This window comes from Macaca fascicularis, chromosome 19, assembly GCF_037993035.2.
Source record: "Macaca fascicularis isolate 582-1 chromosome 19, T2T-MFA8v1.1".
NCBI classification, from domain to species: domain Eukaryota; kingdom Metazoa; phylum Chordata; class Mammalia; order Primates; family Cercopithecidae; genus Macaca; species Macaca fascicularis.
This window is the reverse complement of record NC_088393.1, coordinates 2,854,848-2,879,949: the sequence shown is the minus strand read 5'-3', so window position 1 is coordinate 2,879,949 and position 25,102 is coordinate 2,854,848. Positions and strand designations below refer to the sequence as shown.

General features: G+C 60.6%; 1 protein-coding gene across 6 annotated transcripts in view; it reads right to left on the bottom strand.

Moving 5' to 3' along the window:
• The window catches only part of DOT1L (DOT1 like histone lysine methyltransferase), a 72,503-nt gene that overhangs the window by 10,146 nt on the left and 37,255 nt on the right, over positions 1 to 25,102 (bottom strand). For 4 of the 6 annotated variants that reach the window (XR_012428206.1, XM_065535389.1, XM_005587455.4 and 1 more), the window contains 17 exons: positions 21,787 to 21,842; positions 19,145 to 19,224; positions 15,601 to 15,669; positions 14,717 to 14,823; positions 13,439 to 13,480; positions 11,926 to 12,036; positions 11,582 to 11,816; positions 11,262 to 11,375; positions 10,646 to 10,737; positions 8,518 to 8,619; positions 8,189 to 8,326; positions 7,577 to 7,702; positions 5,491 to 5,975; positions 5,228 to 5,363; positions 4,401 to 4,547; positions 2,478 to 2,592; positions 148 to 731 (listed from right to left, as the gene is read on the bottom strand). Coding sequence is in view for 5 of the 6 variants with exons in the window: in XM_065535389.1 (XP_065391461.1) it covers positions 148 to 731; positions 2,478 to 2,592; positions 4,401 to 4,547; positions 5,228 to 5,363; positions 5,491 to 5,975; positions 7,577 to 7,702; positions 8,189 to 8,326; positions 8,518 to 8,619; positions 10,646 to 10,737; positions 11,262 to 11,375; positions 11,582 to 11,816; positions 11,926 to 12,036; positions 13,439 to 13,480; positions 14,717 to 14,823; positions 15,601 to 15,669; positions 19,145 to 19,224; positions 21,787 to 21,842 (2,739 nt within the window). In the remaining variant the exon portion in view is untranslated. The remainder of the gene's footprint in view (positions 1 to 147; positions 732 to 2,477; positions 2,593 to 4,400; positions 4,548 to 5,227; positions 5,364 to 5,490; positions 5,976 to 7,576; positions 7,703 to 8,188; positions 8,327 to 8,517; positions 8,620 to 10,645; positions 10,738 to 11,261; positions 11,376 to 11,581; positions 11,817 to 11,925; positions 12,037 to 13,438; positions 13,481 to 14,716; positions 14,824 to 15,600; positions 15,670 to 19,144; positions 19,225 to 21,786; positions 21,843 to 25,102) is intronic. The other 2 variants (XM_074025282.1, XM_065535394.2) reach the window with 1 other exon arrangement.

Sequence of the window (25,102 nt, the reverse complement as noted above, 5' to 3'; positions counted from 1 at the left end):
AAGCTTGCAGGCAGCTGTCGGCCGCTTCCTTCCAGGCTGCCAGGCCGCAGATGGTGGACAACGGCCAGACTCAGTCATAGCCCCCCATTCCCTCTGGTCTTTCTTTCACAGGCCGTGCTCCCCAGCCCCGCCGGTCCCCATCCTTACCATGGAGTTGAGGTTGAGGGGAGACCCCGAAGGTTGTGTGAAAAGGCCAGCGACGGACGGCAGGGCTCGGCGCTTGGGGGACACGCCTGCGCTCAAGCTGGGCGTCCCCGTCGATGCTCGCTTCCGCCGCCCACGCTTGCGGCTGTCCTGCCCGTGGCTCGGCACGCAGTCCCCACGGGAGCTGGCGGTCAGGGGGCTGTGCTTGCTGGAGGGCGACTGTCTGGCACTGCCCGCGCCCGCGGCGATGGTGAACACGATCCTCCTCTTGGCCTCACTCTCAGGATCTGAGAAACCGGAGTCTGAGGGCAAGTCCCCCTTGCTGGCCTCGGGGAGCGGGCCCTGGGCAGCCCCACCAAGCCGGGGGCTGGAGGAGAGCTGGTGGGCGGGAGAGGCCGGGAGCGAGTTCCGGGGCTGTGCCAGCAGCAGGGGGTGCTGTGGTGTGGAGCTGCGGGACCCCACGGTGGCAAAAAGGCTCCCAGAGCTGGAGGACTCATCCAAGGTGGCCGGCTCGGCTCCAGGTGTGAGGGAGGCCGGGCTGCCCGCCAAGGCCCCGCTGATGGCCACCGAGCCAGCATAGGAGAAGCCTGTCAGGAAGGACATGGGGGTGTCAGGGAACACAGGACGGGCTCAGTCCACAGGGGCGGATGCTGGGCCCCACTGCGCCAAAGAAAAAGCCAGGCTGTGGGAGCACCACCCTCCAGGAGCTCTGTGGGCTCCAGGAGAGGCGGGGAAGTGGGCAGCAGGGCTGGAGTCTGAAAACAGCCCCTCTGGGGTGGAACCAGAAGGCTCTGTGGGCAAGCTCAGGGCTCAGGATTGACCCTGTGCCTCATGCCGCCATCTGGGCTGCCTGTGTCCTGCAGGTCCCGGCTGAGATGCTGCCTCCCAAGAAGCCTCCTGGTGCGGGCTCCCCGCTGAGCTGGGCTTCCTCTGAATAAGTTGCTCTCTGGCCCCGTGATCTCAGAGACACCATGAGGAAAGCCCAAGGCTGAGGGGCCTCCCTCCCACCTGTTCTCAGAGGACAACTCAGCTTGAACGCTCCAAGCTATGGCCACCCTGGAGGCTGCGGCCGCACTTCCCAGCCCACGATGAGTGGTGCACTTCCATGACCACCCAAGGACAAAGGGCAGCTTCTCTGCTTCTGCCAATGAGGCCTCAGTGCAGGGGCGCGGTGAGGCGCTTCTGGAGTTGGCTGTTTGCCACCCAGTTGAAAACCTCCCGAAACTGTCACTGCCTCTTGCAAAGCAGACCTCATCCCAAGGGCACAACCCAACCCTGTGAGGGCAGAGCTGCCCAGGCTTCGGCGGCCTCTCCGGGGCCCTCACGTGGCCAACTGTGAAGCCTGCCCAGCCTCCCTAGAGCCTCCTATCTCAAAGGCGGCACTTTACTCGTGTTGTTTTGTTTGTGAGATGGAGTTGTATTCTTTTTGCTCAGGCTGGAGTGCCGTGGCGCGATCTCAGCTCACTGCAACCTCTACCTCCCAGGATCAAGTGATTCTCGTGCCTCAGCCTCCCGAGTGGCTGGGATTACAGAAGCCCGCCACCACACCCGGCTAATTTTTGTACTCTTAGGAGAGACGGGGTTTCACTATGTTGGCCAGGTTGGTCTCGAACTCCTGTCCTCAGGTGATCCACCCTCCTCGGCCTCCCAGGGTGCTGGGGTTACAGGAGTCAGCCACCGCGCCCGGCCATTTTACTTTTTACTCCTAAAGTAGTAGCGGCCACATCACACCACGTGTCAACACGGGCCAGCAAACCAGCCTGGGGTCTGGCGCCCTGCGCTGTTGTAAGTCGAGTGTTACTGGCACACAGCCATGCTTGCCGACATGCCGTCTCTGCGGCTTCCACAACAGACCGGCCTGCAGTGTCGACAAAAGCCAAAGCAGCGTCCTCTCTGGCTCTTTGCAGAAACTGGGCTAACAGCAGTCTGGTCAGGCTTCTGAAGAAACCAGAAACCACGCCGCTACTAGCATGGAGGCCCACGGTCATGTGCCATTGGGCACTGCTGTGTGTGGAACTGATCCTGAGTCAGGCTGTGAGTAGAGGAGCCCCGGACAGCGCTGGGGCCGACCTCACGGGCTGAATTAGTACACCCAAGCACAAGGTGTCAGTGTTGGGAGACGCAGGCACTAGGCCGCGATGGCTGCAGCTGAGCCCGATCCGCAACCCAGCCGGTGGGATGCAGGAAAGGGTGTCAGTAACGAGGCCTGGTGGTTCGGGGCAGCAGCCCCCATGATCACCCCAGGAAGCCGTGTTGCATTCCCAGCACCCCGGCCTCCTGCCTGAAGAGCAGCCGCAGCGAAGTCCTGAAGGCAGGCACAGGAGGGGCGTTACCTGCGGGGGCCAGGGCAAGGCTTCTGCTCCCAGCGCCGTGGGCATTAGCACCAATCTGCTTTTCAAGTGTGGACGAGGGGTCGCGGGGCTGCAGCACAGGACTGGGGGTGCTCCTCTGCAGAGAGAAAACCTCATGTCAGGGGCGAGACCCAGAACCCAATTGGAAATAGTGAGTGTGGAGGGCTGCAGCTGGCTGGGTCACCATCCAGTCCAGGATGGGAAGAGGGCAGTGGGGGAACTGCAGTGGGGCCCCGGGCAGGTGGCGCAGCGAGGGTGGGCAGTGCGTGTGTGTGGATGAGGCAGCGGGCCTAAGGCAGGGAGGTCAGGAGGCGGGAGTCCTGGGGTCCGGCGGTGGGGAGGGGGTACTGGGCACCACTCAAACCACCCACAGCCCACCCTCAACAGGGAAAGTGGCTGTTCTCTGAGTAGCACGGACAAATGTCAGCAGTCGCGTGGGGGCGCTCACAAGACCACACCCGCCGGCCACCACCCCCGCACTTCCCCACACCACACTCCAAGTCCAACAAAGGTCAGTAGTGACCACAGAACCCAAAGAGCAAACCTACATCCACACGGAAACCTGGACCCAGCGCTCACAGCAGAATGATTCACAATCGCCAAAACGGGGAGTCAAGCCGGGGCCCATCAACTGAGCATGATGAAGACGGCACACTCCGCCCACCCAGAGAATGCCCTCACGTGCCAAGAGGAGGGACAGGCCCGGACACGAGTGTGTTCGGGGTCCCGGGGGCTGGGGGACGGCTAGGGAGTGACTGCTGACGGGGGCAACACTTCTGGGGTGAAGAAAATGTCCTGAATTAGACTGAGGTGTATAAAAATACGAAAAAACCGACCGGGCACGGGGGTTCATGCCTGGAATCCCAGCACTGTGGGAGGCCGAGCCAGGTGGATCGACTGAGGCCAGGAGTTCCAGACCAGCCTGGCCAACATGGCAAAACCTCCATCTCTATTAAAAATACAACAATTGGCTGGATGCAGTGGCTCATGCCTGTAATCCCAGCACTTTTGGAGGCCGAGGTGGGCGGATCACCTGAGGTCAGGAGTTCCAGACCAGCCTGGCCAAGACGGTGAAACCCTGTCACTACTAAAAATACAAAACTCAGCTGGGCATGGTGGCGCATGCCTGTAATCCCAGCTATTCAGGAGGCTGAGGCAGGAGAACTGCTTGAACCCAGGAGGCGGAGATTGCAGTGAGCCAAGATCGCAAGATCGTGCCACTGCACCCCAGCCTGTGCAAGACTCCGTCTCGGGGGGTTGGGGGCAGATTAACCGGGTGTGGTGGTGGGGCATGCCTGTAATCCCAGCTACTCGGGAGGCTGAGGCAGGAGAACTGCTTGAACCCGGGAGGCGGAGACTGCAGTGAGTCAAGATCACACAATTGCACTCTAGCCTGGGTGACAGAGCGAGCCTCTGTCTCGAAAAAATCAAATAAAAAAGAACAGAAAATGCTAAAAACCGCTGAAGCGTATACTTGTAAAAAAATAGTTCAATGCCCAGAAAATCCCACCCATGCTACACAAAATGAGATTCTCTGCATGCACAGCACTGGGTGGGAGAACCCAGAGGCGGCTGCGAGGACAGGGGCCACAGCAGCCAACGGGGCCTCGTGAGGAGTGAGGCTGGGAGCCAGGGTGCGCCTCTGAGCTCCTCCTCAACCCAGAAGGTGTGAGGCCCTCTCTACTTGCACACCCACCTTTTACCCAAAAGAAAAAGACTGGCGATAACAACAGCCCAGGTCACCAGACACACCCTGGCTTCGGATGGTCCACCTTCACTGCACTGCCTCAGGCTCGACATCATTTAACAGCCTGTGACTTCACAAAGCGAGCCAGGTCTCGAGAACCCCAAACTCTGTTTTGCCTCAACATGACCCTTGGGGACGCCATCCTGGGAGCCACTCACCGCCCTCTCAGCGCGGCTGGGCAGCACCACGCTGGCCAGGGGGATGCTGACCGGGAGCTTGTTGGGCTGCACGGTGCTGAGCGGGATGCTGATGGGCAGGCTGGTGATGAGTTCCCCGCTGCTGCCGTAGGCGCGCTCTCTCAGGCCCTGCGGACGAAGGCCCGCCCCCAGGCGCGGGTCAACAAACCCCTCCAGGACAAAGGAACCACAGCCACAGGACGGGGGCTGCTGCAGCTCTCTCAAGGCGGTCCCCACGCTGCCAAGGCCCTGCAACCTTCCCCACACAGTCAGGCCCTCCTGGACACTAGCTTTGGGACGCTCCAGAGGCACATCACGCTCCTGCCATCTGAAAGCAATGCCCATCTGTCTCCTCCAGCCTGCCCACCCAGCTCGGTGGGCAGTGACCCGTGGGGCCACCAAGCCTCCCAGGGCCCACATCCATAGCACTGCCAAGTCCATGCAACGTCGCCGTCCATCCCTCTCCATCCCTGCACACACAGGCCAGTGCCCCCTGGGCAGTCCTCGAGGGCAGTGGCCTCCCAAACAGGGCTGTGTCTCCACCAGCACTTGCCCTCTGTCACTGAGAACTGAGAGGCGCCAGGGACACCCTGACAAAGCCCACACCCTCCATGGCACCTGCCCAGCGTCTCCTGTGACCTGTCCTTACCGGCTGCCCCCCAACTCAGCCACAATGTCCTCCTCCAGGTCAACCCCAGTCCCTCGCTGTGCCCCAAGGTCAACTAGGACAACCCCTCCTGCTAGCAACTCGCTCAGGCCGCCTCTGCTGAGCGCCTCCCTGAGCCCTGGGCGGGGGTTGTGGCCCGCACCTTCTCACTGCTCTTCTCTCCAGCAAGCTGCAAGGCCCCAGGTGACAAGGGCCGCGGGTCCTGGGGACTCAGCTTCATGCTGCCGGGCACGCTGGGGCTCTGGTAGGGAAGGCCGTTCTCCTTGGTGTGCTCAGCTCTGGAATGAGAAGTTACAATCACTCTCGAGGGCCACGCACTCCTGCTGAGAACCCCTGAGATCCTGAGCACAGCAGGCAGAGTCGGCAGGCGCCAGGTGCAGACCCCCACCCCGCCAGGGCACTCACCTCGGGTGCAGCTCACTGGCGGCCGGCCTGCCGGGCACCGTGTGGTCCTGGCTCAGGTGCCGCCTCAGCACAATCTTGGCCGGGGACAGCCGGGTGTAGTCGGGTGCAGCCAGGCCAGACAGCTTCTCCAGGCGCGGCCGGCCGCCGTGGCTGGGGGTGCAGGGCACCACCTCCTGGTCGAGGGGTGAGGCCAGGTACTGGGGCGTGTTCTGCTTGGACGAGGGCCGGCTCAGCGCGCTGCAGAGCTCATAGCCGGCAGCCTGGCCGTTCATGGAGAGCTCCGGGCTCATGCTGCTCAAGTGAGGCAGCGAGAACTTGGCGCAGTCCAGCTCCAGGTGCAGCCGGCCGGCGTCAGGCTCCAGCTCGCGGCCCAGGGCACCCTTCCCGCGTAGGTGCAGAGACAGGGCGTCATCAGGCGGCACACAGGACTTGAGCTGCAGGAGCTCCTGCTGCCGCTGGCTCTTCTCCAGCTCCACGATGCTGATCTGCAGGAGAGAGGGCGTCAGGCCCGCCCCACCTGGGGCCACACCGGGGACCCAAGACTGCAGCACAGATGCACACCCGAGGGGCGGCCGGACCCCGCCGCCTGCATGGGATGGAAAAACCAAAGCCACGGACCACCTAGAGGCAGGGTCGGGAAGCTGGGGCGCCAAATAAAGCACCGTGGAGGGCCGAGGATGGTTTTTGCTGACATGAAAGCACCTTCTCCAAAAAGAGCAACAGGAGGATAGAGCGCTCTTGTCTCTCAAAATAGACTCTGAGTGTAAAACACCCTCCTGTGGAGGGACACGCCAGTCGGATGTGGCAGCTTCCCTGGCGCCACGTCTCCGAGGGGCTTTTTCCTTTTGGTTTATCTGTTCTGGTTATGTGCTTTCCTTTCTGTTAACAAACATTTTGTTTCTTTATTACAGAAGAAAAATTATGACAAAAATGGTCAGAACCCAAACACGCTCTTCCCGAGGCCTCTACTCCCGGCAGACCCTGGGGCCTGGCTGTGGTAACGAGGTCAGCGACTTCCGTTTCTCTAACATATGCTAGTGAGACTCGCCTGGGCCACGTGAGGAAGCGGCTTGGCAGCACATGGGTGGCGCTTCCCGACGTCCGTCAGCCACCCATGGGAGCCTGCCTCTGGGGACAGCCTTGCAGCAAGTTTGGTGCGGTAATTTGAAAGGGCAACGGAGGTCCGGTGACAGGGCACTAGGTCCACCAACAGTGAAACCACACTGGGGACACGTAAGGTCAGCAGGCGGGCACAGCCTCAACGGGACAGGGCTCTGGGAACAAAGCCCATGACCTGCTGCTTTCTAGGCTGCACAGCAGCTGTGGGCATCGCCCACCATCACCTGCCCCTGCCCGGGAGGAGGGAGGAGAGCACCTTCCCACCACACACCCTGCTCCACACTTCCTTTACTTGGCCTCCACAAATGCGTTTCTCGGTGTCAGAAAGTACAAGCTATTTTATCTTTCAGACGGGCCTGGTTCTGTCGCCCAGGCTGGAGTGCAGTGGTGCAATCTTGGCTTGCTGCAGCCTCCACCTCCAGGGCTCAAATAATCCTCCTGCCTCAGCCTCCCTGGGAGCTGGAACTACAGGCATGCACCACCACACCCAGCTAACTTTTGTATTTTTGGTAGAGACAGGGTCCCACTGTGTTGGCCAGGCTGGTCTCCAACTCCTAGCCTCAGGTGATCTGCCCGCCTCAGCCTCCCAAGGTGCTGGGATTACAGGCGTTCGTGAACCCCTGCACCAATCCAGCTATTTTTCTAATGAGCAAATTCTCCCCTAGAACTGTTACAGAAGCGATTTGCAAGGAGGCAGCCAGGAAATCAGGAAATCCTGGGTTAGCGCTGCGAATTCAGCCTAGCAAGCCTGAGATGCCCCCGGGAGCTGAGGGCCAGAGTGAGGCGGAGCCATGCACACAGCCAGCCTGCGGCCCAAGACAGGTTCCACAAGCCTCCGCCCAACTGTCCTCCTCCACCTTCTTCCTAGGCTGCTGCAACCGCAACCACCCCGGGCCTCAACACTGTCACAGGGAGGCCGAAGGGAGAGGCTTGGACACCACGGAGCGCAGCCTCGCGCGCAGCCCACCTGCAGCTCCAGGCAGTGCCTCTGCTTCTCTGAGATCTGGCTCTTCAGGGCCTGCTTCTCCTTCAGCAGCTTCTCCAGGGACAGCGTGGCCCAGTCCAGCTGCAGCTCCTCGCAGCGAGCCTTGAGCTGAGGGGACAGGGATGCGGCAGTTGTGACTGACTGGCTGCCTGCCTGGCACACTCCACACCCTCAGGGCAGGGTTCCCTGGACCCGCCTCAGTCAACAGCCTGTGTGTTTAGGGCACAGACCCCGTTTCTGGAACAGCAGGCTGAGGATGCAGAACAAGCGGAGACTAGGGCTCGCCACGGACAGATAAGGCAGCTCCAGCACCCACACGACGACAGAGGGGTGCTCCATGACCCCACACCTTGAGCCTGACACGGTGCGGCTCCCTGACACCCAGGGCCGCTGAGAAACCATTCAGCCGAGGGCTGGGGCCTGCCTGATGGGACATGCTCGACAAGCTTTCACAGGTGGTGCGATTCGTCTCAAAACAAACCCCGTGAGAGAGGCGAGCCTTCCAGAGCCTCCCGTCTGCAGAGAGGACACACCCACCCAGGCAGGGCCCCTCTGGTTCCCTCTATGTCCCTGTCCCTGCGCTGCGGCACCCACCAGCTGCAAGCTCTGGCTACGCAGCGCACGGTTGTCCTGCTCCAGCTGCTCCGACTGCTCCCGCAGCTGCTGGTTGTGGGCGGAGATCTCCTTCTGTGCCTGAATCAGGTCGTTGTAGGTCAGCGCCTTCACGCCCAGCTGGGGACATGGGGTGGGGCAGAGGTCATGTTGGTGGCCTCCAAGGTGAAGTAAGCCCCCAGACATGACCAACCCTGCAGCCCAGCCCCTGGGACACAGCCCGACAGAGGCCCAAATAGGAAGCCATACTAACGGATGTGGGCCACCCCAGGCTGCGCCCCAGCTGCCACCTGCCCTCTGGGGTCCACTACCTCATCCAATTTTTGCTGGAACAGCCTCCTGATCTCCTCCTTCTGGGCCTGGCAGTGGCTGAGGAGCTGCTGAGCCGCGCCCAGGAGCTGGGTGTTCTTCTCCTGCAGGACAGACAGGGCAGGTGACTGAGGGCCCACAGGGAGGGACCACGCCCTGCCCCTCACACTTCCCGCCGACGCGCTCAAGGACAGACACGTGTGAGAGGACCCACACCGGGCTGAGATGCCGAGAAACACTCAGGCCACGGAGGGAGGGGACCAGCTCTGCAACAGGTTCACTGCAAAGAACTCTCTGCAGCCGGAGGGATGGCGCCTGCCACCCAACCCGGGCCCAGCCAGGGCAGCGCCCCCAGCCACGCAGAGGCCGGCTGACGCTGAGGAGTTTATCCCAAGGCAATACCAGGGAACGGACTTTTCACATGGATCTGCAAGGAAGCCTTCTGCAGCGTAATAGCAAAAACTCAGCGTCCGGAGGCCCACCTCCAAGGGAAGAGCCCAGGAGCCATCGACACAGGACAACCTCCAGACACTAGCAGAGAACAGGGCCCCGGCCCAGGCATGCTGTCAGCTACACAGAGAGCAATGTATGCGCGTACGCTCAAAGCACGCTATAAGCATTTTTTTTTTCCTAAAGCAAAACCAAAGTCCAAAAATGCAAACCAGGGCTCAGAGACCGCCGACCTTGTGGCTCCAGTGGCTTCTGGAGTTATCTCTGGGCCACCAGAACTTCCACCCCATAGCCCAGGCCTAACTCCCCAGAGGCAGGTCCTCTGAGGCTCCCAGAGTGGGATGGGCGGGGCCCCAGAGCCGGGCCCTCAGGTGAAAGAGATCATGTATACAGCGGTCCATTTTCAGGACAAAGTGCTTTGAATCAGCTTAGGTCAGCAAACTACAGAAGAGGCAGCAGGTACTAGGCCCGTTGGGATCGCTGATGCCTCTGGTCAGCCTCCCCGCCTCCCCTTCCCCCCGCTTAGCTGCCCTCACCCGAATCAAAGAAGTTTAGTCTAAGATGAAGGTTTACTAGTCTGCAAAACAGCTCGCTTTGTCTGTTCTTATCAGCCTGCCCAGCTACTTAGGTCATAAGTCAAATACTTGAAAAGCCCCTGAGCTGACTGGGATTGCGATGCACAAAATGCAGCAGGACAACCCTAAAGAAAACACCTACGGCCGGGCGCGGTGGATCACGAGGTCAGGAGATCGAGACCATCCTGGCTAATGCGGTGAAACCCCGTCTCTACTAAAAATACAAAAAATTAGCCAGGCCTGGTGGCGGGGGCCTGTAGTCCCGGCTACTGGGGAGGCTGAGGCAGGAAAATGGCGTGAACCCGGGAGGCGGAGCTTGCAATGAGCTGAGATCGCGCCACTGCACTCCAGCCTGGGCGACAGAGCGAGACTCCATCTCAAAAAAAAAAAAAAAAGAAAAGAAAAAGAAAAAGAAAACACCTACAGCCCCTGCCGAGCAACCAACAGGCAATGTCCGGGCACAGTACTCAGCCTCTGAGGAACCGGGGGAGGGACCTGTGCACTACGGGGTAAGTTGCTTGTTAAAATTGAGCAGGGTGTGCCTATCGGACACCAGGTCTTGCAAAACCATGATTAAAAGTCTCATTTTTGTGGCTCAAGCCTGTAATCCCAGCACTTTGGGAGGCCGAGACGGGCGGATCACAAGGTCAGGAGATCGAGACCAGCCTGGCTAATACGGTGAAACCCCGTCTCTACTAAAAAAATACAAAAAACTAGCCGGGTGAGGTGGCGGGCGCCTGTAGTCCCAGCTACTCGGGAGGCTGAGGCAGAAGAATGGCGTAGACCCGGGAGGCGGAGCTTGCAGTGAGCTGAGATGCGGCCACTGCACTCCAGCCTGGGCGACAGAGCGAGACTCTGTCTCAAAAAAAAAAAAAAAAAAAAAAAAAAAAAAAAAAAAAAAGTCTCATTTTTGCTGTTCTCCCGGTCTCTCAGTCCATTCTTTGGGTTTAAACAGGTAGGTTTGTTTCTCGCAGCAGGTGAGAGGAGGAGGGAGCTCACTCAGGCCTGCGCTCCAGGGCCTCTGCCACAGCGGACAGATGCCCAGGAACAGGAACCGACCTGCCTCTGTGCAGGAAGGAGGAACGACAAGGGGGCCAGGACCCACCTTCTCCTGGCCCAGCAGCTCCTGTAGGCTGGCCTTGTACTGGGGGGTCTTTGTGTATGCCAGGAACTGCAGGTACTGGATCTTGAAAGACTCTGGGAAGAGAGGCGGAATACCAGTGAGAAGAGAACAGCTGAGGCTGAGAGAAACGAGGAGGGAGCGGCCCCTGAGAATGAGCCCCAGGCCTCGGCAGGTGTCAGGCGCTCATGAGGTAGGAGCTCAGCAGAGCCCGGCGGGGCCCACACCACACACTCCAGGCTCTCAGAGCACTCAGGCCCTCTGACCCCTGCACAGCCGAGTGTTCGCTGCGTGGGGACATCGTGGGCACTGCAGGGCCCTGAGCAGCATCCCACCCCGTAGCAGCAGCACCCCTAAGTTGTGACAGCCGCAGATGTCCCAAGTGTCACCTAGCATCTCCTGGGTAAGACCTCGGACAACCCACGGGCTGCATCTAAGCCTCTACTGACCCTGGCAGCAGGCAGACCCCGACCCTGGGTTGACTTCAGTGGGGTCCAGCATGGGGGGTCACGGGGGCTGCTGCGAGGTCAGACTCACAACCTACGGTCCTCCCGGGACCCCAAGCCCAGCACCCTCCACCAGACCCCTCGCGTGAGCTCACCTAGCAGCTTCTGCAACGCGGGCGGGGTGGGCGCCACCAGCAGCGGGTTGGGGGAGTGACGCTGCACGCTCGGAGGTAGCTGGTAGAACGGGCTGTGAGGGGACCTGTAGGCATCTGGGTGAGAGCGGTGGGCAGGGCATCAGCACGGGGCAGATGCCCAGCAACCCCTTAGGACGGGGCCACCCTGAAGGCACAGCCCCACCAGGGAGGCTCCTGGGACACCCTGAACACCTGGGGCTCAGGAGGGCGGCGTCCCAGCAGACGGCCCCCCAGGCATCTGCACTCAGGGAGAACGGGGCCGTGGCGCAGGGGTAACTCACCCTGGGGCGAGGAGGCTGCCGTCTGAGACACGGTCTGAGCGTGCAGGACATCCAGTGCAGTTTGGTTCTTCTTGGGCTTCCGCTCGGGGTTCGCAGTGCTCATCTTCTTGGGGCGCCCGCGCTTGCGGCCAGCCATCTTCCTCCCCTTCTTGTTGAGCTTCTTCTTGCGGGCTTTGGAGGGAGATGGCTTCTTCACGGTGGCTGCTCCTGCCTTCTCTTCCTCAGCACCAGAGTCCTGGAGGACACAAAGGAAGAACAAAGATGGGCGCCGAGCCTCCCGCCCATGGGGTCTCCCGGGCAGCGGGCGGGTGCCCTCCAGCACCAGGAGCCAGGCGGGGCCTTACCATGGGGGCGTCGGTGGGGCCGGCCAGCTTGCCCTCGGGGCCCTTGGTGGGCGTGGCCGCGTTGCTCTTGCTGTCGCGCTGCTGGCGGCGCCGGGCTGCCTCCTGTTCCTCCTGGAAGGAGAGCGGGTTGAGCCACGGGGAGCCCCAGCGCTGCCCACAGCCCTCCTACACCGAGAGGCACGCGGAGCTCAGACTCGAGGGGGCCACAGGCCCAACTCTGTCCACTGCAAGTTCTTTGTGGCACCAATCAGGAAACTGAGGCCCAGAGACAGCAGTGGGCTGCTTGGGGTCCCACAGGCCAGGACGTGACCCGTGGGCACGGATGATGGCATTCACAGCCACTCCCACGATCACAGCCACCCGTCAGTAAGAAGCCAGACTGTGAGCCACGGACAGAAGAACCACATCTAAGAAAGGAGACGAGAAGCCCCTCGGGCAGCAGGACCTAGAAACCACAGCCCACAGCCTCCCCTACCCTCTCTCCTCTCTTCAAAAGGCACCAAGGCCCACACGCGGGACACCGTGCACAAGTTCTCTGATGTGAGAGTTGGCGGAGGGCGCGACCCACGGGAAGAACACAGCGGGCACCAGCCACCTCGGGCTGTTCCCTGCTCTCCAGGGAAGACCTGCATCTCCCTAAGCATGGTGGGAAGGACAGAGGGCCCCCGAGGGTTACCATACTCTGAGGCCAGGTTGGAGCCCAGCCCCGGCTACAAATCCAGGCAGTAACAGAGCCCTTCCTGAATGGGGCTCTCTACACACTGGTCCTGTCTGACCCTCCAAAAGGAAAGGACGCCTGGACAAATGTCTTCTCAGCTTTGGTGGCAAATAAGCAGGCAGGTCTGAGACTGCAGAAGCACCAGGGAGCAGGGCAGCCACTGCGGCTCCCGAGCCAGGCTTTCCTACCGCGGCTTTAAGGTGGGAGTGGAGGGGACAGCCCTGCCTGCGACAGTGCAAAGCGTGCACGGCAGCGGGAGCCCAGGAGCTGCACTCTGCACTGAGGGTGGGACAAGTCCAGGTGTGGCCACTCAGACCTCAAGAGGGGGCAGCTGGCAGTGACGCACAAGCTGTTCACCCACCCAGCCCTTCAGTGCAACTTACCCCATCACCAAAACTAACCCAAGCCACCTCCCCAGAAACGGGTATTAACAAGAAGGATGGCCCAGGCCAAACTATCGAAGACAAGGCAAAGTATGGAGAGAGAAAGAGACAAGAGAGTGGGTGGGAGAGAGAGAAAGGGAGAGGCAGGGTGGGAGAGAGAGACTGAATGGTGAGAGAGAAGGGCTGGGAGAGGAGAGGAGGAGCAGGAGGACAGGGAGGAAAGGGTAGGGAGGGGACCAGGAATGACAGGGAGGAGCAGGAAGGAGGCGGGAAAGGCCACTGGGCTGGGCCCTGAAGGGCAGCAGGGCTATGCTCCAGTCATGGCTCCTGAACCCGGCTGCACACGGCTCTGCGTCTTCCCACATCAGTGCATGCATGTTATTAACCCAGGAGAAAAAACACACAAACTTACCCTGAGTTTTGGGTTTTTCAGACTAGAAAAATAGTTTTCAAGCTAAAATGAAGAAAGAGAAACCTTATTAGAAGGGAGTCTCAATCTCTGTTCTGATTTGCCTGGACACCCGGATAACATCAGCTCCCTGGAGAGTGGCGGGGGAGGCCGTTCTGGTATCTGGGGACACCAGGCAGGCAGCTGGAGCCACCCAGCAGCAAACACAGATGTGACTAACCCAGCTGTGGCCAGACATCACCCTCAATTCACCAGCACGCGACGGGTGGGCAGAGCTGGTTTGAGCCTTCAGAATAGACACGGGGCCCCGGGATGTGTCTCTGTTTCTGGAAGAGGAAGGGCTCTGCACAGAAGCACCGCGCCCGCCTCAGAGGAGGAGGGGAGGGGCCGCGCCGAGGGCATCAGTGCCAGGGCGGCTGAAGCAGCAGCACTGCGTGGGGGTGGGGGCCACACGGTAGGCCAAGCCCCCAGAGCCTCAGCTTCAGCTCACCATGCCTCTCGTCCCAGGGCCCTCGGGGGAGCAGTGGGAGGGGCGGGGTGAGTCTGAGTAGGGCTGTCGGCCCCCAGTCCGCACCAGCGCTCCCCAGGAAGGCTCCAGTGGAGGCTCCGAGCGCCGGACAGTGAGGGTCTGGACACACCAGCACCACCGTGAGGAAAACCACCGCTACCCCAATAACAAGAACAGATTGCCCAACCAAAGGACGAGAAACAGACCAGGGGAAGCCTCCCAGCCCTGGAGGGCCAGCGCTGCCCACACGCCAGGTGGCTCGGGATACCCGTGCGAAGGGGCTGTGGGGGAAGCACCCTGGGAGGCAGGCAGGCCGCACACTGGCCCAGGGCGGTGTCAGAGGACCCTGGGGAACACAGGGAGGGAAGAAGCATCCCAGACCCCACCCATGGACCCTGGCGTCTCCCTGCTCAGGACCCTCTCACATGGAGGGAGCTGGGAACAGGGACGTGGGACTCCTGTTCACAGGGGCCTCTGGATATGGCGGCCAGGACCCTTACGGTCACGCATCACGATGAGGGCCCCGCCTCACCCCAGGGCTGAGTGCAGAGAAGGGGAGACCGTGCTCGGCCCTCACCCAGGACACGCCCAGCGCCTGGGAGGACCCTGGTGGGTCCCGCGGAGCAAGCGGTGCTGAGGGGCCTTGAGAAGTTGGGCCTGAGCCGTGGAGGGGGCGGGGGGGCGCGTTCAGGGCTCTGGGGGAGGGTCTCAGAGGCCACGTGACAAAGGCGGGAGGTGTGACGTGGGCGGAGTGAAAGGCACAAGATACTCACTATGGTGCGGTCGATAGTGTGCAGGTAGTAGGAGACTGGCTTTCCCGTCCATGACACCGAGCCCTTCAGGGGCGACAGCTCCACCACGCGCATGATGGTGCCGATGTCTGTGGGAGCCACAGGTGAGGCCCGGGCCCACGTCTACCCGCAGCCCCTCCATGCCGACCTCACCCACCCAAGGGCAGGTGTGGGGACAGAAGCCTGAGCTGCACGTCTTCCCTCTTATCCCACACTGAGTCAGGCCACAGCGGCCCACAGAGGCCGTCCCAGGGAGATGAACTATTCAACAGCACCTGGTCTGGGGCCCTCCAACCTCAGAAAAACAGCCACAAACCCAGCTGAGTGGAATGGAAAAGGAAGGGAAGAAGATCTGGAAGCAACTTAGATCGTGGCTGCAAGAACAGCCAGCACCCAGCAACACAGGCACCTCCCAGGGGGGCGCTCCTCAGGGAAGCCCCTCAGGAAGAGGCTGTGCTGCCCAGCATGGCCGGGAGCCGACAGAGACACAGCACAGCGAGGCAGGCAGGGGGCACAGGAGGGGCCAGCTCCTTCCCATCTCGGGCCTGTCCCTGTCCACAAGAGTCCCGTAAATCCTTCATGTCTCCCCTCAAAGCCAGGGTCTCCCCTAGGAATGATGCTGCCCCCAGGGCACACAGTGCTCTCTAGGGAAGTGTGTGGTTGTCATGACCAGGGGTGCTCCTGGCAGGGAGTGGGTGGACGCCAGGGACACGGCTCAGCACCCTGCAGTGCCCAGGACAGCCCCACCCCAGAGAAAGATCCAGCCCCAATTTCCACAGGGCCAAGAGGGAGGAACTTAGGAATAGCGCATGTCAGATGGTTAAAATTACCCGTGTGAATCATTAACAATGCTGAGAGTTTCTTACCACTCAAGTTTCTACTGTTTATTCTGAAGTTCAGAGGTGCAAAGGGTTTCGAGGACACGATTCTGCCACCTGAAACACAGACACTGCTTACTGCCACACAGGGGAGAGGAAACAGAAGCGCAGACACCACTCAAGGTGACAGAGAAGGAGCGACGACACGGAACACACACACACTGGGCTCCGAGTCCTGTCCACCTGCCTACACCTTCCAAGGGTAAGCCTATCCTACAAGTAACTTTTTTTTTTTTTTTTTTGCGACAGAGCCTCTCGGCTCGCTGCAGCCTCCGCTTCCCTGGTTCAAGCAATTCTCCTGCCTCAGACTCCTGAGTAGCTGGGATTACAGGTATGCACCACCATACCTGGCTAATTTTTGCATTGTTAGTAGAGAATAGGCTTCACCCTGCTGGCCAGGCTGGTCTGGAGCTCCTGGCCTCAGGTGATCCGCCTGCCTCGGCCTCCCAAAGTGCTGGGATTACAGGCGTGACCCACCGTGCCCAACCTCCTACAAATAACGTTTCTTAAAAAACGTTCTTGGCGTGGTGTGGTGGCTCACGCCTGTAACCCCAGCACTTTGAGAGGCCAAGGCAGGTGGATCACCTGAGACCAGGAGCTCCAGACCAGCCTGGCCAACAGGGTTAAACCCTGTCTCTACTAAAAAAATACAAAAATTAGCCAGGTGTGGTAGTGCATGCCTGTAATCCCAGCTAATCGGGAGGCTGAGCCAGAAGAATTGCTTGAACTTGGGAGGCGGAGGTTGCAGTGAGCCAAGATACAGCTACTATACTCCTTGCCTGAATGATACAGCGAGACTCAACGCCCCTACCAGCCCCAAAAAAAGAAAAAAAGTTCTCAAGTCCTCACAGACCCTGAGCCAGGGCTTCCCTGCGTGAAATGGGCTCTGCACAGGAACCTCCCAAAAGAGGAGCAACTCAGCCCAGCGGGGGACGCGGCTGCAGAAGAGCCCTGGGCAGCCACTGCTGCAAGATGTGCCAGGAAAGGAGCTTGCGCTGTCCAGTATGATTCCCAGGATTTCCTGTTAAATGAGGAAGGCAAGGCAAGGCCAGCCAACATGTGTAAGGCAGTTTCTTCAAAACCCACTACGCTGGCCAGGTGCGGTGGCTCACGCCTGTAATCCCAGCACTTTGGGAGGCCGAGGTGGGCAGATCACGAGGTCAGGAGATCAAGACCATCCTGGCTAACACGGTGAAACCCCGTCTCTACTAAAAATAAAAAAAAATAAGCCAGGCGAGGTGGCAGATGCCTGTAGTCCCAGCTACTCGGGAGGCTGAGGCAGGAGAATGGCGTCAACCCGGAAGGCGGAGCTTGCAGTGAGCTGAGATCATGCCACTACACTCCAGCCTGGGCGACAGAGCGAGACTCCGTCTCAAAAAACAAAAAAAAGTAAAAGTCAAAATGGATCCATTTAAACACACGCACACCCCGCCATCCCAGCTCTCCTCCCGGATGCCGCGCCAGCCCAGGCCTGGCATTCTGCACGCCACTCCCCTCAGGAGGGGCAGGAAGGGCAGTTCCGGGGCCAGGCTGGGCACACGGGTTAGGCCAGTATCCCTACGAGAGGACCTCAGCCATGAGCAGGGCCAAGTCAAATGGCTGCAGAGCCAGGTTGACAGATGCTCACGGGCACGTCTGGGACCATCAGGGTCCCTAGAATCAGTGCTGCTGGCCACTCCCTTCAAAACAGGGCAGGGCTGGACAGGAGACACCACTGCAGTACCCTGACCCAGCCACCACGCCTGAGCGTGCAGAGAAAGCTAGCGAGAAACAGCCAGAAGAGGCGTTCTAGCAGGTGCGGGGACCACGGGGGGTGGACAGGAGTGGCCTGCAGCCGCTGCTGCCTTCCTGCGTGCGATCGCAGAGTGCAGGGAGGCCCGGAGTGCTGCTGAGCTGTGGGGGCGACTGGGCGGGGAAGCATGGTGTCCCCATGTGGTTCTATGATAATTCAGAAACACCATTGCCACACGCACACACACACATACAGATATCAAATAAACTCGCAAGGCACACAGATGCACAGAGACACGCAGGCCTACATGCACACACAGAAACAACAAGCAAACACATACATAGACAGGGAGGCACACGGGCACGCAACACAGGCATGCACACAGGCACAGACATGCAGACACAGACACGCACGCAGAGACACGCAAGCAGACACGCAGGCACACACACAAGAGACACAGGCATGCAGAGACACAGACACACACTCACAGACACATGCACACAAGCACCCTCCAGACCCCCATGGTTGTGGGGCGTTGGTGCTGAAGGCAGCTGCAGACCCTCTGGGTTTTGTTTGAGAGGCTGAAGAGCCCACCACGGTTCTCCCCAGCCTCTGGAGGCCTCCCTAGAGAGGACAGGCGGGAAGCAGTCGGGAGGGAGAGGGGCACCTCCAGAGCACCTGTGTCCGAGTCTAGCAGTGGCTTTGGAAGCCACATCCGCCAGTACACAGAGGTGGTGCTTGCTGCAAGGCTTGGGGGAGAGCCTCGGAAGGCAGGCAGCACAATCCCCGCAAGGAAGACCCCAAACCTGCCCTGCGTCCTGCTGGGGGGCTGGCGGGGGTTGGGGGACAATGGCACGCTCAGTCTCCATGTTTAGGGGAAGGGGCACTCCACAGGCTGTGATCTGGGTCCCACCCTCAACTGCAGGACTGGAATTGATGTGATGGGTTGAGTCATCCGCTCCTGAGACTACGCCAGGGCTTGGGGTTCAGAAAACAGCATGAAGGGCCCTGCATGGGCCTGGTGACCTTTCTCCGGAGGGAGAAAACAAAACAGCTGAGAGCCCCGCTCCTGCTCATTCTGGACACCGCGTTCCACGTGCTCAGGTCAAGAACAAAGGGGACTCTCGCTCTCGCCCCGGGTGATCAGCTACAGGCTCAACGCAAGAAGGTTCCAGGGCCGGGCGTGGCGGTCACGCCTGTAATCCTAAAATGTTGGGAGGCCGAGGCAGACAGATCACCAGAGGTCTGGAGTTCGAGGCCAGCCTGGCCAACATGGTGAAACCCCGTCTCTACTAAGAGTACAAAAATTAACCGGACATGGTGGCGTGTGCCTGTAGTCCCAGCTACTTGGGAGGCTGAGGCAGGAGAATGGCTTGAACCTAGAAGGCAGAGGTTGCAGTGAGCTGAGATCACACCACTGCACTCTAGCCTGGGGGACAGAGCAAGACTCTATCTCAAAAAATAAATAAAATAAAATAAAAACAAAAATTAGCTGGGCATGGTGGCACGGACCTGTAGTCCCAGTTACTTGGGAGACTGAGGCAGAAGAATCGCTTGAACCTGGAAACCGGAGGTTGCAGTGAGCAGAGATTATGCCACCGCACTCCAGCCTGGGAGACAGAGCAAAACTGTCTCAACAAAAAAAAAAAAAAAAGCACGAAGGAAGATTGCCTGGCTCCCAGGGGACTAAGGACCCCAAGTCTGAGCTGCCTTCTGCAGGACAACTTGCGGGGACCTCCCGGCCGCCGCCCTTCCTCAATCACGTCACACCAGCACAGACCGGTGAGGAGGGCGCCTTACCTTCCTTCATGTTTGCAAACCGCTCCTTCAGCTGGTGATCCACCTCAGGACCAAAGGCAAAATTATTCACAAATATAACACTGCAAAACAATACTCCAGTTCAGTGCCATGAAGGCTCGTCTCACGGGCACAGCCACCCGGCAGAGCCAACAACCGCTGCTGTCGGTGCCAGGCCCTGCCCACACCCGCCCGCCACCTCCAGGGCCAAGCCCACACCGCCAAGCGCACACCGTGGGTTTCAGGTGCAGGGAAAAGACAACTGCGGCCTCTTCTGAGTGGGGCCGAAAACAGAGGGGCGGGCTTCGGGGCCAAGTCCCTTATCGTGAATCTTGGAGTCCAGTGATCTGGGAAGGTTCACGAGCAGCCCACACAATGCAGGAGGAGCAGCCGTGAAGGACCCAAAGGCCGAGGGAAGAAGGCAGGTGGCCAAAAACAGAGGCCCAGCAGGGGGCTGGACTGCCACAGGGGCACCAAGCAGAGGCTCCCGCTCAACCGCCGCAGAGACCGCAGACACCGCAGACAACGGGCCCCAGGCGAGGCGCCCTTGGCAGCGTTTCAGACCCCCTGGCGAGCAGCGGGGAACCGGAGGCTCCCTCCCATGCAGGCCCCGCACAGCTTTCCCAGGCCACCATCCTCAAATGAGGGTCCTGGGGCCGCCTGTGTTCCCCACTCAGGACTGCACTTAGGGAGGCTAGACGTAAGGCTGGCTGAGCTCAGGTGGCCAAGGCGGCTGAGCGGCATGAGCCAGAAAGACCTGGGTAACTGGGTGTTCAGAGAAGCAAACTCCATGATGCCACCTCCAAAGCCACCGCCATCGTGGGTGAGACACAGGAAAGGGAAAACAGGCTGAGGCCAGAGTGCGAGGCCCCACAGTCAGCGGGCAACCTGTGGGAGGAGCCCCTCCTGGTCAAGATCTGTACGCTATGCCCAGAGCCAGAGCAGGCTGAGCCCAGGGCTGGGGCTACCCAGCAAGGCAGCGAGGCTGGCAGCTCCTAGAGAGGAACTGCGAGAGCCTGCACCAAGCCCAGATGTCAACGGGATGCCAGGAAATCTCTCGCCTTCTTTTTTTTTTTTTTGAGACGGAGTCTTGCTCTGTTGCCCAGGCTGGAGTGCAGTGGCCGGATCTCGGCTCACTGCAAGCTCCGCCTCCCGTGTTTATGCCATTCTCCTGCCTCAGCCTCCGGGGTAGCTGGGACTACAGGCGCCCGCCACCTCGCCTGGCTAGTTTTTTGTATTTTTTTTTTTTTTTAGTAGAGACGGGGTTCCACCGTGTTAGCCAGGATGGTTTCGATCTCCTGACCTCGTGCTCCGCCCGTCTTGGCCTCCCAAAGTGCTGGGATTACAGGCTTGAGCCACCACGCCCGGCCTCTCGGCTTAAGAGTTTGTTACAAGACAGCAATCACGGCCTGACCACTGCAGGTCCCCCTGTGCTCCCACCACCACTCCATGGGATGGGGATACCACAGGGTCAGCATGATGCCCTCCAGATGGCAGAACACCCGCCGGTGGGCACAGTGCCCCAACCCAAATAGAAGTTCACACAGAAGAGCAAACCTAGGAACCTTTTGGGAAAAAAAACCCCCATTTTCTACTTGTACCCCAAACCCTTTCCATGGGGGACACTTAACCATAAGCCATGAGCACACCCGAGAGGAAGAAAAGCACAGGGAAGACAGCAGGAGCGAGGGGGCAGGGAGGACAAGGGGTGCGGGGAGGACAAGGGGCATGGGGAAGAAGAGGAATGCAGAGAGAAGGAGGGGTGTGGGGAAGATGAGAGGCGTGGCGAGGACGAGGGACGCAGGGAGAACGAGGGCCATGGAGAGGATGAGAAATGCAGGGAGAATGAGGAATGCAGGGAGGACGAGGGGCATGGGGAGGACGAGGAATGTGGGGAAGACGAGGAATGCAGGGAGGACAAGGGACGTGAGGACAAGGAATGCTGGGAGGACAAGGGGAGCAGGGAGGACAGCGGGACTGGGGGAGCAGGGCCCAGCCGGCTGCTGACCCCACCTCGCCGGCTGCTCTCACAAGAGCCTTGGGCCCCCAGGGTCCCTGGCAGACGCTGGAGCACCGTGGCCACACCCATGCTGGGCAGTGGAGAGCACAGGGGCCCAGCCCAGCCACACAGAGCCGGTAGCCACCAGGACAAACAGGTGGCAGTGGGGAGGGACCTGGACAGTGCCCTGAGCTCCTGGGCCTGGGTGAGAGGCGGCGCGGAGGGGGCAAGCCCAGGCAGCGCCAAGATGGCTTGGGACCATTGTGCACACTGTGTGGGGGCCAGCCACTCCAGGAGGGACGCACGGAGACAGGAAGACCCCCAGACCAAGCCTGAGCGGGGAGGAGGCCCAGGAACCCAGGCGAGAAAGTCAAGGGGATAGGGCAGCAGGAACAGGCTCACTGCCAGCAGGGTCTGCAGGGGCTGACAGGGGCTCTGCTGGGCACATCTGCTGGGCATGTCCGCTTTGCGCGCCCTCAGAGGGAGACCCAGGGTGAGGGAAAGGCGCCCTTCCTGTCCCCACCGGCCTCTTTCCTGACACAGCCAGCGCAGGAGTGAGGGGCCGTTCCCGGACTCCAGTGCCATGGCCACTGCCCGCCCGTGAGCATATACCCCACATGCCCCGCACGCCCCATGCCGGCCATACCTCGTGTTGGCGATTCGCTCCCTCCACTCTTCTGAGAGGAAATCGCCTCTCTCCAACTGAAAAGAGAAAACAGGCATGAGTGGGGACCCCCAGCCTCCCTGGCAGCCCCAGCCCGCCCGGCCCCTGTGAAGAAAGAATGAAATGAGCACAGCTCTGCTTGCAGGGAAGGAGCAGGAGGACGCCCAGGCCCCACCGGCTGCAGCCCTGGGAACTGCAGGCAGAAGGGCAGGCGAGAGGGACGCGCAGAGAACAGGCAGGACCTCCTGAGAAGCCGGGACAGGTCCTCGTGCTCCAGCATCCACTTGGGGAGGCCAGGCCCAGCCAAGGGGACCACAGCCACACCAACACACACCTGCCAGCCATGCTGCAGTCTCCTAGAAATGTAAGCTCAAAATCAGGGGCTGCAGCCACTCCCAGGACCAGAAGTGGCCAGCAGGGGCGCCACAAGGCAGGGCCTGCAGTCCCCACCATGCTGGCTCCAGGCAGTGCCTGAGGGAGGTGGCGGGACGCTGGGGGGCACTCTCCACGGCAGGCAGCAACACTTGGCCAGGCCAGGAAAGCCTAGTGCCGAGCTCTGTCCCTCCCTCACCAACCGCAAGAAACATGCACACTGTGAAGCTGAGCCGCCAGTCCCTGGGGGTGTCCGCCCCTGTGCGCTGCTGAGCTAAGAGCAGCGCTGTCCCCCAGCTCCACGCCGCACTCACAGCAAAGCCAGCTGCAGCCCGACGCCGGTCTACCTCCAGACCTCAAGACCAAGCACCGTCCAGGAGGAAACGCCTCTTATTAACCTAGCTGCCCAACATAGTAGCATCTGGATAACTGAGACCCTGCCTTTCAAATCCTTCAAAACCACCACCACCTCCATTCCCAGAGAAAGAAACATACCCACGCAAAAGCCCGACACAAATGCCTCCAAAAGCCAGCACAACTCACCACAGCCAAAAGGTGGAAGCAGACAAGAGTCCATTAGATGAAAGATCAACAGAGCACAGCAAGGCCGTGCGCACGGAAGCAGGACCCCGCCAGGAGCAGGAGCCAGGCTCCAACCCAGGCCACAGCGCAGATGCACCTTGAGGACGTCATGCTCAGTGAGAGACGACGCCAGACACAAAAGGCCACACAGTGTGTGATCCCATTTCTGTGAAATGTCCGGGACAGGCCCATCCACAGACATGCTGGGGGCCGGAGTAGTTGGGGGTCAGGGCAATCTGAGTCACGGTCGAAGAAGCCCACACCTGCACCCCAAGGGCCGAGGGAGGACCCGCAACACTTCTTTCATAGCAGCCACAGGCCCAGTGCCCACCAAGTGTCTCTCAGGATGGGGGGGAGTCCCTGAGCAGAGAAGGTCCCACAAGCAAGCCGCTGCCCCAAGCAACAGGGTGGCCCACTCACCCAGCCCGAGAGAGACGGGAACACCCCCGCTCCAGGCCCGGAGGACAGGGCCACCCGTCCACGCAGATGCAGATCCAGAGGGCAGGGCCGCCCGCCCCAGCCAGGAGCAGCTATATATCCTCTGCTCTCCAAGGCCAGGGGAAGTTCCCAGGAGGGAGGCGGCGGGACGGGAGGTGCAGACAGGCCATCCTGAGCCTCTGCAGGTGCTGGGCTGCCCCGACACCCGTCTCCTCCCTCTCTACACCTGACAGACCCTGTGAACATCCCTCATTCCCCATGGACAAGCCACCCAGGAAATGACTCAAATCCCAAGTCCTGAGCAGCACTCAGCAGACCCGGGCTCGCATCGCAGGCCTGGGGCTGGGAACCCACCCTGGGGTCCCCTGCGCTCCATGACAGGGCAGGCTCTGGGGCCAAACTGTTCCTGCAAACGCCATGGTTTATGTGCAACCCTGCTTCCCTCTGGAGTCTGGAACCCCGGCCCCATAGGAACCGGGAGTGTGGGTCTCTGGGAGCCTCGCTGGTGACACCGCTCCAGGCAGGAGGACTTGGAGCCTCCCAAGCAGAGCACGGGCAAAGCCACAGAGAGCTGCTCTGAGGGTTTCCTCCAACATCAGAATGGAAGTTCCCCTCAGAAAGGGCAAGGGACAGTCGGGAGAAGCCTCTCTGGCCACCCTCCGCAGCGGAGCTGGCTGTACACAGCACGGATGCCAGAGGCGGAGGCTGGTATTGACACCTGCCTTCCCCACCACCAGCTTCTTTCCGACACGTTACCAAAGCCCTGAGGAATGCCATCCTTCCCCCCAAATCATGCTCCTAGACACATCTCAGGAGCCACTGGCCCGACCGTGAGTACCTAAACCCGCATGGAATTCAGACCACGAACGCAGCTCCACGCCGGGAGCGCCTGCGCCATAGGAGACACCACGCTGCTCAGCCATGTTGCGGACCCAGGCCCTAGAAGCAGGGTGCTGACCCTGACGCTGACGAGATGAGGCAGAAGGGGGAGCAGCGCTGGGGCAGCCCCCGCACCTGACAGCCACCCTCTCCTGAGCAAGGCTCAGCCCGGTCAGACCGCGCGGAGGAAGGCACCGTGGCGCCCTCCTGGCCATCGCTGGGAACCACGGCGAGGGCTTCCATCCTCTGTGCCGGGATCTGTGTGGCTCTCCTGCCACAGCCAGGAACCCACGTGGGAACTTCCGGCCGGAGTGCAAGTGGACCCAGGGCCCAGGACACCACACAGCTTCCACTGTGGGCAGGGCATTCGGGAACAATCAGCACAAGAAAGGGAAGGAGAGCTGGGCCCGCAGCCCTGGGTGCACAAGTCCTGGTCATACACAGCAGAACAGAAGCCGAGGGAGCACCACCCAGAGACCAAACCAGACAGGTGCGGCCGCAAGGAAGCACTGCAGACCGCGGCTCCCACCACGGCAGAAAACACCTCAGCGGCCCATCAGCCAGCAGAATCCCGCTTCGGATAAACAGGATCGCACGCTGACCAAGTGGGACACGTTCAACACTGGAAACCCATCACAGCAACAGGCTGAGGAATGGAAACCACAGCACTGCGCTGACACTAGAAGCAGCAGCGAAAAAACGCGTGCTGCACACTCAGGACTGCGGGCTTGTCCTCCACCCGAGGGACAGCATCCACACAAGCCCGCCACTAACACCGTGCTCCATGGCCAGGTGCTCAGCTGCCCACCAAGAGCGGGGCAGGGAAGGGTAACCGTCTTGCCCCATGACTCACATCGCATGGGAAATGCCCACGCCGGCCAGTACAAGAGGACAGGAAAAGGAGAGGAAAGGGGCAGGGACTGCGAAGGCAAAGGCAAAGCTCCGTGTCTGCAGGCGACACAAGTGTCAGTGCAGAAAACGCCGAGGCGGCCGGGCGCGGTGGCTCACGCCTGTCATCCCAGCACTT